The following is an 18668-nucleotide window of genomic DNA, read 5'->3' as shown; positions in this document are numbered from 1 at the left end:
CAGAATCTTAATTTTTAATTATTATTATTTGTATTATTAAATGTGCTCCTGTCAATCAACAGTGGTTGCGCATGAATCACTCGAGGGTGGGGGCGAGGGGGGGGTGGGGGATTTGGCGCAGTGGCTTGTGGGATGGCACATAGCTCCTAATCACTGGTTAGTTAGCATCAGAGGTCCCTATGCTAAAGTGGCCATGATAGTTAGCATCAAGGCTCCTTTTCCTAACTCCTTCCTAACTGACTAACCAATTCGGAGGCAACTTGCCATGGCGGACGCTGACGCACATCCGGTTTGGCGTAAGAGCTCTTAGCAATCTGCCCGTTTCGGACGCAGCCGTTGTCTTTTCCTTCACACTTCTTCGCGGTATGTGAGTTTCGTTTTAATTAGTTGAGCGCCATCTAGTGGAGAGCTCTGTATGCTTCCGTAGTGAGCTGACAAAATGTAAAACTAGGACGACAGTGTCACAAATGCTGTAGACATTAGCATTATTCATAACTATAAACAAGATGCAAGCAAGAGCATACAGTAGGAAAAAAAAAGCACACGCCAAAATATAAAAAATGCTGGTAGATGTAGGGGCGCTAACATGCCACTAGGTGTCACTGTTGACAAGCTATTAAAACATTCCTTTGATAAAACGAGGCAAAGGGTGAATTTCACCAAGATTTACCTGAGAGATTATTGGTGCTAAATTCAGCTCAGTAAAGTTTAAAACCTCCTAGTGCCTGTTTTTAGCATGGAATGACTTGTAGTGGAGGCATTTTGAACGCTGAAATTTTGATGGTGATAATGATCCATACAGTCACATTGTCATTAAAAGGTCAAATACGCACTAATGTTTCTTGCATAAATAGTTCCATAAGGCATCTTTAAGTAGGCCTTGATTTAATGGTGACAGGTTGTTGTTGTTGTTGTTGTTGTTGTTGTTGTTGTTGTTGTTGTTGTTGTTGTTTTTTACTTTTACTTGAATGAAGGAAGACCAACCACAACTACTATGACAGTACACACAACAGTAGGCTACACATTCAGTAGGCTATACACAATAGCTGATAGAAGACGACCATAATCAAGTAATCATCTTTAATCAAGGCCATTTTAATTCATTACAAAGAAGGGTATTGTCTGGTGGATTTGACCTAAATCAACTGCGTGTTGATTGTGTGTCTTAAATTAAATTACCAAGAACAAACAATAGATTAAGGTCTTATTATAATCAATCAGAGCATGGTCAGACTATAATGTTTTGGCTGATTAAATTTAAGCGTGATATCTTGAACAATTCGCACTTAATTTAATATAATAGAGGAGGCCCCTATAGAAATAAGCTCACAATATGAATGTGTGCCTTGTTTTCATAAAGTGAAGTAATAAGAGGATAAAGTCCAGCTCACAGAATAATGTACATAAAATGGTGCATTAATGGTAAATCCGGATTATATCTCTGTAAGCAAAACCTGTGTAATAAACCTGATATACTGTAGGCTTATTGATGTGCATGTTTGCAGTGCTGCAGCTTGTGTTATTCAATGTGTTGTGGTTTCTGTGTATATGGGGCGGTTGTGAAAGTGTCACCTACTGAAAAGTCTATCACGCTGACAATCCAAGAGCGCTATTCTTGTGTCTTGTGTTCAGAAGAGTTGGCTGTCCAAGTAGAATACAGGACTTTGACCTTTAAAAAAGTATATGTATTTTTGAAGCGCTTATGTTGTACAGTAAACAATTCATTAGGATTATTTTCAAATAAATGTATATTTAATGGGCTAACAATTATAATCAAATGTAATACTTTTGAATGCGGTTCACAGGATTCCTTTTAGCACAATTCATTAATTGAGGGTTCCCCAATGAAGATACTGTTATTACATTCTTTTGTCCTTCTGAGCCATTATTATGAACCCATTACTTTCCTTTTAAATATGCATTGGCAGCGTCGGCCCCGCCCCCCGTACGTCGTCGCCATAGTGACGGCGCAGGGGCTAGCGCTAGTGTTTCCGCTCACCTCAGTCACTCGCATAGAGAAAGAAGAGCAGTCGACCGCGGAGCTCCCTTTTCGGATAATCACAACACCACAAAAACGTCACCTTTTCCCTCTGACAGGACTTTGGAAAACCACGTTAATGCCTCGAAAGTGAACCGGGACAGAGGAGGGCTCGTTGCTGTTAACCTTTTCGTTGGTAAGTGCTTTTTTTTTTTTTTTTTCGCAAGCTAAGCAAGCAAGCACCACAACAGCAGCAGCGGAGCAATGGCCACAGCCACAAAAGGGACGGCTTTCCTCTTCAACTAAACGCATTTATTCTCCTTTTTTTTTTTTTTTAAAGTCTAAGCCACGTGTCATTAGCGTACACTCTCTTCTAAGTCGCCGACACGAGCTGTGACTTGTAAATTATAATAAATGAACAACGAAACTGGCGTCTTTACGTAGCACTTTGAGTAGTGTCTGTATTTGCGCTGTAATAAACGTCGCATAATGTTACGTACTGGTATATTCTACTTGATTGCGCGTATTTTCACATGACCGATCGCTTAAGGCTTTTAAAATCCTAGCATTTTGTACCCGGAACGGTAATAGTGCTAGAAGGAGAATTACTTCTGTTGATGTTGCATTTTTGTCATTATAAGACCAGCAAACACAAGGTATTTTCTTTTATCTGAGGCGTTTTCGGATCGTACGCCTGAGGAGAACGCGTTGTTTCCTGTATTTTATGTTGAGGTAAGTAAGTCGTTAGCCGGATCGCTTATGGCACTGCTCGGTCTTTGTTTGCATGTGCGCAGGGGAGAGACAGCCCACCACACTCTTTGTTTAAATAGCTCTCGGTACAGTTGCACGTGTCGACGCGTGTGACTCTGCCTTTTCAGATTCTGCTGTACTGGCATACGATAAAAGCGCGATTAAAACACACTGGACAGGCGTCAGTTTTATCCACGTAGTCAATGCGTCTCTTACTTCCTTATTGTGTTTTCCAGTGAAGCTCCCGGCTGAATCATATACAGTATATCACGTTGGGCAAGGTTGGCACACATTGCACTTGGCGCTGGAGAGGCTGGCACAGGCTAGCGCAAGTGACGGAGCTTATCAGGACTTAAAACAAAGGTCAGGGATGAATTTGAGAAAATCGATGGGTAAAATCCGGTCTCAGGGGTTCAAGTGTCGGTTTTTTTTTGAACGTCATGTCCCCTGTTGTTTACATACGGCCTCATACCATATGGTGATGTCAAAGGCCATTGTAAACAAAACCGGTGAGGTCTGTCGTTTTTGTGTTTTCCCCATGTTGGAAAGGGAATCTGATTTGTATTATATTATTAACCAGTCTTGATTATTGCGTTTAGCTGACACCAGATATTGTGTTAATTTTTAAGCACAGAAACAATAACATTTGAGTTCTATCTACAGGTGCCTTAGCCATGTCATGGTTTCACTCACAAGTGTAGGCTGTGGGTGTTGTCAGTCGTTGAATAGTGAGTCATTGTAATAGGGATTAATTATATCTTTTTTATCAAATGTCTTTTTAATATTTTTCGTTGAGAGCTCTGCATTGGGATTCCTGTTGTATTCCAAACTAACAAACTACAAGTTTTGGTAAACACTGGAGTTATCGTTCACATAAAAGCATTCAGACACTACCATGTACATTTGAACACATTCAGTCCCAAACTAGTCACATTTGTTTTGTTTATTATGACTGTCAATACTGTATTAGTATTATTATCATAGTAATTACTGTTAAAGGTAAACCTTGACATTGCAACATCTAGTACCAACTCTGTGGGCTTTTGGCTTTGCGTGTCAAACAGTGACATTTTAATAATTCATAGACGAGCTTTCGGGGGCTTTCACTTTGCGGTTGTGCTTGTAGACTACAGGAATGAGTGTAGCATCTTTGCTGTCCCCCTTTTTTTTAGACAACCCACTACAGCGCCTCTCTAGTTTCTGTGTCACTTTCATTATTCACTCGTCGGATCTCCTCCGCGTGATCCTCTACTCCGTCTTTCTTGCCCATGTCGCCGCTCTTGCCCTACTCCTCACGGCAGTACCCAGTCAGGGATGCTGATGTTGGAGGGTGTAACTCCACATAATGCTGCATAACAAAGGCTCCTTTCTGCCTCTCCTCTGGGTGCTCCCTCCTCCAGCTCGGGCAGCCGCACAGAGGCCTATGTGGTGGAAATATGCTGCTGGCCTGGCTGTGCTCTGTGTATGTGTGTGTGTCTCTCTGGCACACTGTGAGCGCTCTGTTCCCCCTCTCTTTGGCTCCCTGTGCTTTCCAGGAGCCGGGCAGCTGAGGCTCGGCAGCAGCAGCCTGCTGGCAGCCGCTTTGTCTGACTGGCGAGCTGGCTTCTGTCTTTGAGGGGATGCAGTGGTTTATACCCCCACAACTGAGCGAAACAAAGAATCATGACATGGCTTATTATTATTTGACAAATTTATATTTTTTCAGATGGCTGGTTTTCCTTAAGTAAATGAAGTTGCAACCATTTTATTTTTTAGCAGTTGATAAGTTAATGTTGGCAAAATGACAGATGAATGCCAGTATCTTATTTCTTGGTAAGTCACATGTAGTGACCGCTCTCAGTGTCATTATCGTATCTTGATCTACAGCTTCCAGGTTGCCTGGCCTGCCAAACTACATGCTTTTTCAACAGATTTTTCAAAGATATGTCGTTTGGGAGAGAGCGGAATCTCAGCGATTTCCCGGTGGGCGTGATTGACAGACGGGATCAACCATTTAGAGAAACGCTGGATATGTCGCAGGAGCAAGCGGCAGGAAGCCCTTTCAAAAACCTCCTTTTTCATGAGGAACACTTCCAACGCCGTTTCTTGCTCCGGTTTTAGGGATTTCATATTTTCTAAAGTTTTTTAAAACAGACGAAAGAGCAGAAGAAAACATTGTATCAGTCGCCGCGCCGCCATCTTTAATGTTTTGGAAGAGCGTGGTGACGGCTTTTGTCTCTTGATGCGATGAACTCCCGCCTCTCGGTGCGTGATTGGACCGACATTGGTAACATCGCAAAATTATTGGCTGTGAGCATCTACCCAGACGGTTCTTCTTTTGAACAGAAAAGAGGAGCTTTACAGCTTGTTTACTGCTCTGAAATAAGAACATATCTGCCTACTAATATCTTCAACAGTCAGTGTTCTATGTCATTTGTCTATACGCTCACATATTGAGAGATGACCATCTTGATCATACAAATTGACAGCAAAAGAAAACTCGATTGATTGGGTTATCTCCACGTATCCTAATTTTAGCATGATATTATTTGCCCTTCTCACAGTACAAATGTATCAACACCGGCTTAGCGTTGTTCAGATCTTCTTTTTTTCTTTCAATCCATTCTGGTCTATTACTTAGGCTCAGAGCAGTTGACACAAAGCACCAGTTTGATACAATGGGGTGTGAATAAAAACGACAGCAAGGCCTGCACAAAGAGCTAAACTCAAGACAACAAGGCTAATTAAACTGTACAATGGTAAACGCATCACAGCGCTGTTAGGCAAAACGCACATTTATATTCCATTTGATTTGGCTAAAGGTAACTAAAGATAACAATTGGAAGGCTTTGATTCACGTTTACCATAGCAAATAACCACTATACACACAATGCACACAGTTCAGATGTATTGTTCTGTATGCCATAGTAATTTTCAATAAAAACAATGAACAGTATGTCCTCAACCTAAACATAGTCCTATTCCCCATTATTAAAGCATTACAGTAAACAGCTTCTCTTGTCACAACACCAGCCCCTCTCAAATGACTGTTAGAACAATGCAGGTAAGTGTATTCTGCAGGATACAGTAAGTATAACGACACTTCTCAGAACAGTAGACGCGCCTTGTTTCTCTGCTCCCAGAAAACTTCAGAGCCACTTTGTTCTGGCAGTGGCGGAGCATTATCCCCCCCCCCCTCCTTCTCCACTTTAGTTCGCGAGAGTTTTAGGCAAAGGAAAGCCAGAATCGACACATCCAGGCTTGTTGGCTGTTGCGTCGCCCGCTCCTGCCTCTTCATGTTTTCTTTCATTGTGCAAGATGAGGTGAGATGAAGATAGACAGCCTGATTGAGAAAGCAGCTGTAACTGAAATTGAGGTTTTCATTTGTGGAACTAGCAGTGCGTGCCTGTCGGGATGCTAGGAGGAAGTGTGTTTATACCAGGAAGCTGCACTTTTAACTGGAACTCTTGATGTTTAAAATAGCATCGCATTTGTTGTGGTGTTTTGGCAGGGTTTGCGAGTGGATGTCTTTGTACAAAGTAAAAGGTCCGGTCTGTTGTGCCGTAATGTTCTACTGTGCCTCTCACCTCTGCGTGACTGAATAATAACTCATTTTGGCACTAATATGACAGAATAATGTCACTGATGTTTGTGTAGACAGGGGAGACTTTGATCTTTCGTACCTGTTTGAACCAATATTCAGATTCTGAATATCAAATGCTCATCCAAATCCTGTTTCACTCAAAAACACACATTTTACGAAGTTTTTTTTTTTACATCCGTTTTGCATCAGTTTTGCCTCATAGATTTGAATGCAACGTACTTTCATACACAGACGCTCCCCATCATGCCTGCCCCGTCATTTTAACTGCTGTCCTTCTGCATCGCCTTGGTCCGTCCTTGCTTTTCTCTGTCTTTCTTCAGACAGTTAATGACATCCCTCCCCTTCCTCAGATGTGTTTTTTTCTGTTGTGTAAAAGCAATTAAGCTAGTTTTGTCAGTTGAGTCGCAGAAACGCTATCGCTATCCAACATCACCTCACCCATAGGCTCTCAATAAAACACGCCGTTTCTGTGTCGTCCTACATTTGACTTATCATGACATGCAGGTAAGTATGGGCTATAAAAAACGAGGTGTTGTTATAGATTCGGGAATAGGAAAAGAAGTGCTGTTTTAAACTATCTGTTCTTTGGCACGGTGCCGTAGCCAAAGCGTCCTGCCAAATTTGTTCCCGTGTCGCACTGCTGACTGGCACCAGGCAGGTAGTCCTCTTTGTCTGGCTCACAATGGGAATTCGAGTTTAATCAAAATATGCAAAAAACTTTGATTGAAAAATGCAACGGGTATAAAGAAAGCAGACCAAACAAACAGGAGCGATGTATGAGCGGCCGACATGGGCTTTCAAAGAGTCGCTGCGGTAAACAGCTGTAAAAAAATAAATTTTGAATAAGCTTTAAGGTCCAGCATTCGGGGATATTTATTTTTGTTTAGTCACTTGTTTCCAAAACCACCACCCCAAGCCCTCCATCCAAAATGATGACATCCAATTCTCTGGCGCTGGTTTACTTCTCGCACAGTCCAAGGGGCAGCACCGGTGGCAACGCAGCACATCAGAAATCAAATTCACGTCTCTAAAGTGCCGCCGCTGTGCCATTACTGTAGCCATTAGCTCAGCAGCCCTGTCTGACCGTAATGGGCCCAGCGAGCTCTCACGAGGATCCTATGCCCGTCGGCTCGCTGCTTTCCATCGAAAATCACAGTAAAAAGCATCGGCGCCACTCGGCATTTGCTCATTTAAGCAAAAATCAGCAACTCCCTTAACAGCAGAGGAATATTTATTTCTTGACGCGTATATGTACGAGACAGGATTTTAAAGGAAAGAGATGCCCAAAGTTTCTTCTTGAAGGGCTAAAACGTGACTGTAGCAGGCCAAGGGCTGAACGCAATATTACCCCTTACAAAAGCACACTCCTGCCGGTCAAATCAATGCTCTTCAAACGCCAGGTTTTGCCCATGGGCACCAATTTGGGCGTCTGTAGTTTAGAAAGAGTGGCCAGTATTTGATTGATAACTCAAGCTCCTGAATCCTGTCAATAAACCGTTCAATATTGTCCACGCTTTAACTGCAAAAATGGATTGTATTTAACGCAATACTTTCCTGTGGCTAAGGCTTGTGCACAATGGCGTTATTACAATGGCTAGACCAAAGTTATAAACACACATTTCCCTCTGTTTGGAGAGTAGTTAAAGAGATCGAGTCCATTCCCAGGCACAGCATTGTCAACTGCTCGAATGTAAAGCAGTTCCGCCTGCGTTTACCGAAACGCCAGGGCCTTCCCACCTTGCGCTGGCATCGGCAGCGAAGAGCTCGGCCTCTAAATCGAGGTTGTTTAGTTGAAGCAAAGCCAAGAGCTGGGACTCGGCAGAGGAGTCCCAATAGAAGGCGCAATACAAACTGCCATTTTATGCCTGCTAACACTGCAGTTAAGAGCTCTACAGACGTGTTCTGGGATGTGGATGGTTTTTAGCGGTGCAAATTTCAGTCTTATCTCTGATTTTGATGCCCATGTACATACAGAGAGCCCGTACATGTTATTAATGCTCTACACTGTGATAAAGCAGACCTGGGGCTTTTAACCGCATCTTTCCCTCGTCAATACAAGACAATTTCGATCCGTATATGTCCTTTACATGTGGTAGAACTGACAATAAAGACTTTTCCTTATCAAAATCTTGGGGATGGCATTTGCTCCAAATGATTTCATGGTTTGTACATCTGTATGAAGAGGCCTTATCTGCTACCCAGCTGTTTTCCCCTGCGCCGTCACCCTCACACAGTCCCTATAGCTCTATACCGTATCTGCCCTCCTGTTACCGTGCATTGCCTGCGATTACGTAACGGCGGCTTTGACTGCTGGTTGTAATCCCCCGCTCTCCTCTCTCCCCCGTCTCTCCTCTGAAACAGGTTAAAGCCGTAGAGGACTGCCGCCGGTCTCCGCAGGGAAACATGTGCGATGGGATCATGGGAGCCCTGTCCAGTCCCTCCTCGCTGACGGCCGCCGCGCTGCTCCTGCTCTGCGCCCTGCTCCCGCACGACGGCCACGCTTCGGGTAAGACCGTGCTTTCTCTCGCCATGCGGGGGTGTGCCAATCGTCGGCCAGGCGGTAATAGGCTTGGGGTTTGGAGTTGATTGTGTGTGTGGATCATAGAAGGAGACACACGAGCAATGATGGCAGCTACATCCAAAGTGACGTCATACTTGGTGGTTGAATGGTTGCAATGACTTCAATTTGTTTGATAGTAATGCCCGTGTCTCTATAGGATTGTACGATTTATAAAAGCTACTCCGGTAGTATCGACTGCTACAGACATGTTCTGGTACAAAGGTGATTTGGGGTTGGAAGGACGAGTGTTTATTGTTCCATTGTAGTAGAGACTTTTCAGATGTCATCAAATGGACCGGGTTGGTTAAGATGAGGACATTTCGCTTCCATCTTCAGACACTTCTTATTGTTAAATGTAAGACTGAGCGCACACACTAGAGGTCTGTTTAAAGCTCTGTAAGTTTGAATGTTTTTACACATTTTATAGATTTTGTGTAATTAACCACCTGAGCCTCCATTTTGACGTACGTAATATTTAATGATTTTAGTCCCTTCCTTTGCTGATCTCCGCAACTAATCAGAATCCCAGGTGCCACGACTTTGACCAATGAGACGAGCTGTCCTGTGAGCCAGCCTGTCAGAACCAATCAGCACTTGCTTTCGAGATTTTTGTCTCTCGCTCCTCATTTTGTAATTTTAATAGGAGTAAACAAGATATAGATAATAATCTCACCCACTGCACGACTTGTTTACAGATTCAATGATTAGAAGAGCCATTGTCGCGGTCCGTTTTGTGAATGGAAGTGTCCTGTCCCATGTGACTTCTCTCTCTTCTTCTCCCTCTTTGGCCCGTTAGATGAAATGATCTAATTTCACCCCGGGTTCCCTCTGGTTTCTTTGTAGCTCTTGAGGATGGCCTTAGACTTGACTCCCGCTGCCCCCACCCCACCCCACCGGTCCATTGACCCACCACTCTAACCCTCCCAGTTATCTCCCCTATCGGGTGAACAACAGGAGGGGGATGCTGTCTGCGGTCACGTTGCTGTCATAAGGTTTTAATCAGCGCTGACATTTGGCGTCCTGAGAGGCCCTTTAACACTCTTCTTCAGCGATTAGCCCTCACCGGGACTGGATATAAGGGTTAGTGTTTCGCTCCGAGATCACGGGCTTATTATCTGCCAAACGGCAAATTGATTTTCGATAGTGGATTAGCCGCGGCGCATTTGGGAATTGGAAGTCACTCTATGTTACGTGTCGCAGCGGGGAAGCTTCCCAACAAGTGGAACAAAAGTGGGTTCAGAAAGTGGTCAGACCTCTTTTTAGCTATTTTTCTATAGATGGCGGATTTCCATGGTAACAGTGTATTTCTATGAGTTCATCCTGAGGAGCACGACCAGTACCACTTCCTGAACCTGCCGTTTATGTGCAGCGTTTCGCCTTCAGTTGGTGCCGTTACATTCACGTTAGCAGCTTGGCTTGTTGTCTCGGCGTAAATTATTGGCATTCACTTGTCAATTAGATCCACATGCCGCTGTGAAAGGAGCCAGGTATAGTAAAGATGTCGCCTCGTGCTTGGTAACGTTTCAATCGGACCTGAATTAGAACCGCAAATAATAGCAATCGAATAGAAATTGCAGTTTAAATGGCTGCTGTGCGTTAGGCTGAGGACCGTGGGAGGAAATTAAATGCTTAACAAAACATCCCAAACAACAAATCATTTATTTAACATAAACCATTTGGCGCAAATGACTCATGCAGTTTTACACAAATTAAAACCATTCAACAAAGCTCTATAAAAAAAACCCAAAAAGGCTGCTCGGCTTTGTATGATTTGCAACCTAATGCCCTCCTAAGCCTCTGTTAAAGAGGCAAGCGGGTAAATTGGTTCAGGGTAGCAACGCATTTCGCCACATTTTTGCGTTTAAACATGCAAAACCAACATAAATCCGCTCAATGAGCATATTAACGTCTCTTGTTACAATACTACACTTATTCCCCTCCTCTCTTGCCCTCTCTCCAGCAGCAGCAGGAGCAGCAGCTTGTGAAATGTGCCAGATGTCCTTGCCTGACAGTGTTTGTTTTCCCTTTTTAATAATGCCTTAAAATATACCATTACGATCTACAGCGACACTGGGGAAACAGATAAGCGTTATGTACATCTCCAGTGCATTGCTTCATCGCTTCACCGCCGCTGCTGCTTCTTACGTAACCACCCCTGATTCATTCCAGAGGCCGGTATCGCGCTCGCTCACGTTCCCAGTCCGAATTGCATGTCCTCAAATCCCCAGCCCACGTGCGCGCCTGGATATAGCATGTGGGCTGTGTGTGTGTGTTTCTCTCTCTCTCACTCTCTCGCGGCGCTGCTTCAGCTGTTGATGCTGCGATGGTGGGAGTGATTTGTGAATGTTATGCGCCGATAGGAAGGCAGCCGCACTGTACTGTACGGTAGGTGAGTCAGTAAATCAAAAGTACGACAGCAGCGTATCGGGGCCTGTGCCTTTAAGAGCGACGCCTCCACGATGCAGAGGGACAGTTTGTTCAGCTGCTATTTACATCTGCTTTGTTTTCAAGTGCAATATCTGACGCAACATATTGTTTCTCTCGAAGCACATCGTTGTTGTCGAGCATTCTGTGTTACAGTGTTGCTCCATCCTTAAAGAGGGGGTATTATGCTTTTTTCAATCACATAGCACCAGTCTATAGCGCACTACAATGATGACGAAACCTTCTGTTGGTCTGTAAATGCAGTAAATTAGAATAACTGCCATGTATAAAATGTCTCTCTCAAAATGGCTGTAGTGAATGTCTTGAAATAGGCCTCTGTCTCTTTAAGAACCTCTGACCCTTTCCGACACGCCCCCTCCACACGCTGTCTGTGGCATCAGTGGGGAGGGGGTTCTGCTGAGGAGCAGTGGTTGGTTACTCGGTTGGTGACGAAAGCTCAGAGGCGTCTCCGGTAGGTGGGGGCGTTCCTCGGAGGACTCAGGCAAACCTATCTCTAAAATGGCCGCCATCAGAGTTTTTACAGATTACTTAAAAATACGTGAATGTGCCAAAGCAACACTTCAGGCATGTTTTTAATGAGGGAATGACATAATAACATGATGTAAAGCTTGAAAAAGTCGATTTTGCATAATACCCCCCCTTTAAAGTGCATATGACACATTAGACACAATTTTTAACACAATCATAATGTGTATATAACATTTTGCCAAATATTTGACCCAGCTTCCTTTAGTCTGACTGTTTTTGTGATGTTTATTTGTTTGTAGACTTTATTGTCCCCGTAGGGAAATTTGTCCTCTGCATTTAACCCATCCTTCGATGCCACTGGGGCAACCCGTAAGGAGCAGTGGTCGACGGCAGTGCCGCGCCCGGGGACCCATCTCCAGATGTGGAGCCAGGCTGATGGTCAGAATCACCTGGCTGGAGGATTCACCTATTGCACATGTTTTTAGTGGTAGGGGAAACCGGAGTACCCGGAGGAAACCTACGCAGACACGGGGAGAACATGCAAACTCCACACAGAAAGGCCCCGTCCTGGTGGGAATCGAACCCAGGACCTTCTAGCTGTGAAGCGGAGGCGCTAACCGCTGCGCTACCGTGCCGCCTGTTTCACTTCCCTATTAGATACTGACAGGAAGTGACATTTATAGAGGCAAACAATTTTAAACTGTTGCTGTGCCGACCAGGTTTTGTCAATGGGAAATTAGTCAAAATGCTCTGGAACTTTACTTCTATCAATGTCACTTCCTGTTAGTACCTTAAAAATTCAAATAACAATAACTAAAGTTCTTCATTAATTTGCTGCTTCACTGAAATAAAATGATCATTATTACTTAGAGTTCAACCGATATAGATTTTTTGGAATCTACAATCTTGTAAAACATAAATACTTGGCCACTCCAGCAGAGGCCAATTTATAAATTTATTACTTTAGGTGATTCAATCAGTTTCTTTTCCAGCTTTGATTCCTTGTTGTTAGCATTAGCATGCTCCCATTAGCATTAGCATGCTGCCATTAGCATTAGCATGCTGCCATCAGCATTAGTATGCTGCCATTAGCATTAGCATGCTGCCATTAGCATAAGCGTACTGTTGCTAGTCGCAGAAAAAACTCAGCGATTTTATTCTGTCAGGTTCTGACATGCAGCATGTTCATATTCACCTAGGTTTTGTAAAACTAACTAACTGAAGTCAAACTTGTAGCTAACCAATTTTGAAGTGAAGTTTTTCTGTTCCCCTGTTTTTAAAATCAGTTCTTAAAATCAGTTTCATCTCTCAAATCATCTCTCAAACCCTTGGTGCAAGAAATTCAATATACAGGGCAACATTTACACAATATGGAGGTGAGAGTTCAGCTTCCTGGTGGACGACCCTCTCCTTCAGTCAGTTGGACATGACACGGATACACAGGACTTTCCTCAAATGCCGCTCATTGCTTCCACTAGAAATGATTCCTTGCTAACAGCTGGTGGCTATTATTTTTAGCTTAATTTAATTTGCTTTACTAGTGACTGTGCCAGTAAAGGAGTCCATCTTTTATTCCATTTCCATGCACATTTTCTCAAAGGCTCTACACCAGATTTTGTTTTCATTTATAATCCATGAAAAGAAGGAAATTATAGGTCCTTTGTTTCACCAACATCAACCACGAGAAAAAATGTGGTATAGGATCTTTAGGTCTAAAATGTTTAAATACCACTGCAAAGATCTAAGCGTAATATATTCTAACAATGGTCTTTCTCATAATAAAAACAGTGTTTTTTAGGCTACCGTTTTATTATGCAATTCTTTCTATCCAAAATGCTAAGATGTAGATGTGGTGAAGACACATGCTCTAACAAGAATGAAAAAAGAAGAAGCTGTTGAATCATTAATGCAACAGCACACGCCCAAACTGGCTCAAACTTTTTGGCTTTGCTTTAAAAATGAAGAAATAAGGGAAACTTGACTGATTGAAATATAGCTTATTGCCAAATGACTCAGGACTGTGCCAACATATCTGAAAACAAGCGTGATGAACAAACAGGGGCGAGTCAAATCCCGAGTGTTAGGGCTTCATGACTAAAGCGGCGCACTGACTTTCATATTTTTGAGCTCTCTCCCTCGATAACGCTGCTTTTGTCTGTCTCTCCAGATACATTATTCATACGGGTAATCCCATGATGTGTTGCAGAGGTGGAGATGGCTCTGGAAATTTCCATGAATATAAAATGCCATCGCCGCTGACGGACGTGTTCCAAACAATATCGATATGAAATGTGCTGCTGAAACGCGAGTATCCAAAGTCTAAAGCCAGAGATTAAATGAAAAATGAAAGGAAGTCTCGGTGACGCTTCTCTTTCCAGTAAGTTGTTTTGTTGTCGTTGTTTATGGCTATATCTTGTTAGAAATCGGATCAGAGCACGGCGTGTACTCGCGGCCCCACACTCGAGATTCCTTATTAAACAATGAAAGGAAAAGGTTGAAGCCTCCCTGGTCGCTCCATGTCAACAGGCAAAGGACAGGACAGAGATGTTTTGTACACCGCTAATGCGCTTTGTAAGGATGTAGCAAGTGTCTTTATCTAACGCGAGTGTATTAAGATCTTGTCTTATTAAGATCTCCATTGTGAACATGATCAAAGTCCATTTAGTTTGCTGTAAGACTGCCAGAACGCTACAATGCCAGTTCCTATATTTCATTTGGATTCTCTGGCTATGACGCTGTATCCAGTCTCAAACTAACCTCGTCCTTGTCGTTGTTAACAGTCCTCACGTCCAGTAGTGCTGCCTACACTTCCTATTATGGTGTCAATAGCTTACAGTAAGTCATTGTTTGCGGGGCTAAGAGGTGATTCATGAGGGAAAATGGGATTGGAGCTTGGATCTTTGTAGAGTTGCCTAAAAATGAACTCTAGTAGAAGACTAAATTGAAATGTGTATTGAAAATATAAAAAGAGATGACTGTTAAAACTACTCTGAGTATTATTTACCTGTATGAATAGTACCTGGCCACAGTGGTCTGTTTTTGTCTGTAATACTTTTTGAACAGTTTCTTTAATTTATATTTTGTCTGAACAGATCAGTCTTGAGAGCCCCTTAAATCGATGTATTTTTCTGTTGAAGTTATTGTTCCTCGAAGCTGAATTAAAAAGCTGTGCAGGAAAATACCAGCGAAGTCTTTAACAAACAGAGCAGCGGTGACGTTTCCAAGAACATGTGTGAGAACGGGAAATGGGTTTCCTCAGAAGTCAAAGGGTGCAGCAGAGAGCGGGGGAGCGGCCTCGGAGATTCATGTTTTGACCAGCGACTGTTGCAACTTCATACACCAAACTTCTCACCCTTTCACAGTGCTTTGTTTTTAACTTTTAAGTCGGACCAACCCACTGCAGCTTGATATATTTTCTTTTTCAAACGTGGCGTTGCGCACAGGAAGAATGTATGACAACTCCCCTGCTCGCTTTTAATAACAGACTGCAGTCTAGTGGCCAGCACATAGCGTCATGGCTGCGACCACAGAGGAAAATATCTGAACGGGACATGCCCAGCTCCTTTCAACACTGGAGGACTTTGAAACGCGTTGCTTGCTGTGGTCAAATAAAAGGGCTTGTTTGTGTGTGGACCAAAGTGTGACGCTTTTCAAGGAAAAGCACTTTTTGCACAGAACATTTACATTGCCTGTCCTTTGAAAACAATATTCCGTTTTATAGTATTTTGTGTGTGTGTTTTTAGTGCTTGTGCATACCACTGGTTGCAAAAGACTGGAGAGCTTTTTGCTATAAGAAAACTCTCCTCAGGTGCTAGATCTTCGCACTATAATATGTTTCTTGAAATACGGATACCCAATTTTTACAGCGTGTGACCTTTTTTGTGGTGACTTTTGTTTGGTCGGGCTGTGTATTGCACATCATGTGCAATACACAGCCCGACCAAAGCCCGGCCAAGCCTCGATTATAGCACGCACTCGCTGTGGCTTTGTTTCAAAAAGCTTCTGCAATGTCAACAAATCCAGGGTTGGTAAATGGTCTCAACTTACATAGCGCTTTTCCACCTACATTAGGCCCTGAAAGCTTTACAGCAGGGATCCACTCACCCATTCATACACCAGTGTACGCAGACACTGGGGGCAATGTGGGTGAAGTGTCTTGCCCAAGGACACAACGACAGTGTGCACTTTCAGGAGGTGGGATTCGAACCCCTGACCTTCCGATCATGAGACGACCCGCTCTACCATCTGCGCCACTGTCGCCCATGCATTCATTTTCCACTAAGATCATTGATGATGGGAGAGTGTGACCACGGCACAAAGCCTTCTCCAGCACATCCTAAGGATTCTCAATGAGGTGAAAATCTGGACTCTGCTGCAGCTGATTCATGTTTGAAAACGATGCCTCATGCTCCCAGAACCACTCTTTCACAATGTGAGCCTGATGAATCCTGGCATTGTCATCTTAGAATACACCAGTGCCTGCACCAGTGTATATTTTACGCGGCCGCTGTGGCATGCTAGTTAACAAATTCATAGTATCGATTCAGTCAGGAATAGGCTGGCGTTTGTCCTGGCTGTAAGTTTTTGTATTTTTAGCATTATAGTTGTTCACCTCTCTCAAGATTACAGACTTGACAAAGAAAGTCCAGTTAGGCCATTAAGCTGCCTCTTGTGTGTCAAACACACAGATTGATGATGATTGTTTACTGGTAATTTGCAGTTGAAGCGAGCTTGCACAGCTCCTGCACAATTACTGGTTTGAAACTGTTCCCTGAAGTCCTGTTAGTCCTGGTGGTTTCCGAACTGCGGGGAAGAAAAGCGATGTCTCATTTTTCCTTTTTTTTTTTTTTCCTCCCCTCGTCTGAAACGTGAGAACAAAGAGGGCTTTTAGGGGGGTGGAGAAGAGAGCCACGGGCCAAAACCGCCGCAAACTGTAGCGGCCGACGCTAACCCCCTCCCCATGTGTCCACAAGCACATTGAGCCTTTTCCCCCCCAGTCGTGTTTGTCTTTCTGTAGACCTAAGCCATTAGCCAGGTGAGCGCGTAGCCCATTAGCGGCAGTCCGATCGAATCCATCAGCTTTTCCCTTTCATTACCTGCGCGTTTATCACTTGAGCCGTCACTCAGCGCTCGCACCGCGTGTCATTCTGCAGCCCGGCCGTTCTAATCAAGCCCCGAGGGAAACTTTATTGCCTTTACCTGGCTGGCTACGAAATACTCCATAGAAAGAAACACTTCACACTCTCCAGCAGACAGTTCAATTATTACTTGTCGAAAATCCCAGACGGATAAGAGGATTGTCGGCCACACAGAGTTACTACCACCACTAAGACATTATGACAAATCAGTTCAAAAGTCCTGCACCTATTTTTTCGAAGCCTTGCAGAAAAACCCAGTGAACGTAATTGTTGGTTTTGGCCTAAACTCATTACTAGCTTTCCTATTGCATTTTTATTTTCCCAAGTCTTGACTGGGGTTGGTTTATGAGCATGTTTCTTAACTTTAAGGAAGAAAAGGCAGAAGTGCACTGAAGTGAAATTTCACTCTGCAATAACTGGGAAACCGGTACAGATGCTCTTGTTTAGGTTGAATTTATAAAAAGCTGCTTGTAAAACTAGCTTGGACTCCAGCAACAACGACAAAAACGATTTAACAGCCAAACATGCAAGGACAATATTGAATGCCCTGCGGCTATGGCAACAGTAAGATTATAGATCATTAACAGTAATCCATTGTGAAAAAGTGGCCATTAGTGACTACTCCCTATTTCTGAATCTTCAGACCTCTATAGTTGATTGTGCTGCAAAATCTACCTGAGTAGCAGTCAATATCTGATGATTTGAAGAATTTGCTGCTACATTGCTGCACTCATCTCAGCTTTCAATAATATAGATTTCTCACTTTCATGAGAAAAGAAATGGACCGATGTTGCGATGCCAACGCACACAAACGTCAGTGCTGCTATGGTGTCAGAGCCCACCTGTGAGACTTCATGAATGTAACATTATGACTCTGAACATCATTTGAAGACAACGTTTCGCTTTTGAATAATCTATGAAAATGCGCTGAGGAAGGAGAAGTGGGACAAGCTTGTCCGATTCTTTACTTGAAGCAGGATTTAAAAGCTACACAGAACTTTGCAGGTTATACGCCGCTGTCACAAAAGCTGCTAAACGTCGAAATACGTGAAACATGCCAGTGATGCCAAACATGCTCCTAATGATTGACACTTCAATCCTTAGGAGCAATGGGTTATTAAATTTTGATAGCTACTTTGATCAAAGTAGGCTTTAGTTTTCCTTTTTTAGTTGGTTAATAAAAGTAGCTTATATTTACGGCTGTGGGGCAAGGGGAAAAGGAAAATATTGCAATAATGTTTTACAGACATTGTTAAATTCTACATTTTTATTGTAGGAACCTGTGGCACATCGATGGTGGAAGGAGTGCAGTCGGTTCACAAGTTGTTTGGCTCTTGTCTGAAGCAGCAGGCAGTCATAATGATTTCCAAAGGGCTTCATCTAAGGGACTGGCCCGCTGAGTGCAGGACAACTCTTGACTAATGAGCTGCTAAATATATCCCGCAGCCTCTCCTGTCCGCTCCTGCCACTGCCGCGCTGCTTTTTACAAACTCCACCACTATATTTTCCCCAAATACTCGAGGCTCCCCACCATTTTTTTTCCCCTTAACATTTGTTTTTGATGTGTGCATTTTTAGACCCTCGGCGTAGGCATCGTCACGTCATTCGTCACACCGTTAGTCAACATCAGCAGCATCCTGTTCAAACGTGTTCATCTCCGTACGCGCAGAAGGCATTGATCAGCCCACGCTCGCTTGTAGCATTAGCCAATAGCTGACACACACACACAGTTTGCCAGACAGTGAG

At 43.4% G+C, this 18668-nt stretch overlaps 1 protein-coding gene across 2 annotated transcripts in view; it reads left to right on the top strand.

The window, feature by feature from the left end:
- Positions 1 to 1997: 1997 nt before the first annotated feature.
- Positions 1998 to 18668, top strand: part of susd6 (sushi domain containing 6) — a 32335-nt gene continuing 15664 nt past the window's right edge. For both annotated transcript variants that reach the window (XM_079572801.1, XM_079572800.1), the window contains exons 1-2: positions 1998 to 2174; positions 8673 to 8817. In XM_079572801.1, the coding sequence (XP_079428927.1) occupies positions 8715 to 8817 (103 nt within the window). In that variant the 5' untranslated portion in view covers positions 1998 to 2174; positions 8673 to 8714. The remainder of the gene's footprint in view (positions 2175 to 8672; positions 8818 to 18668) is intronic.

The sequence above is a fragment of the Gobius niger genome (genome assembly GCF_951799975.1).
Source record: "Gobius niger genome assembly, chromosome: 15".
Lineage (NCBI taxonomy): Eukaryota > Metazoa > Chordata > Actinopteri > Gobiiformes > Gobiidae > Gobius > Gobius niger.
This window is presented reverse-complemented; position numbering and strand designations above follow the sequence as displayed.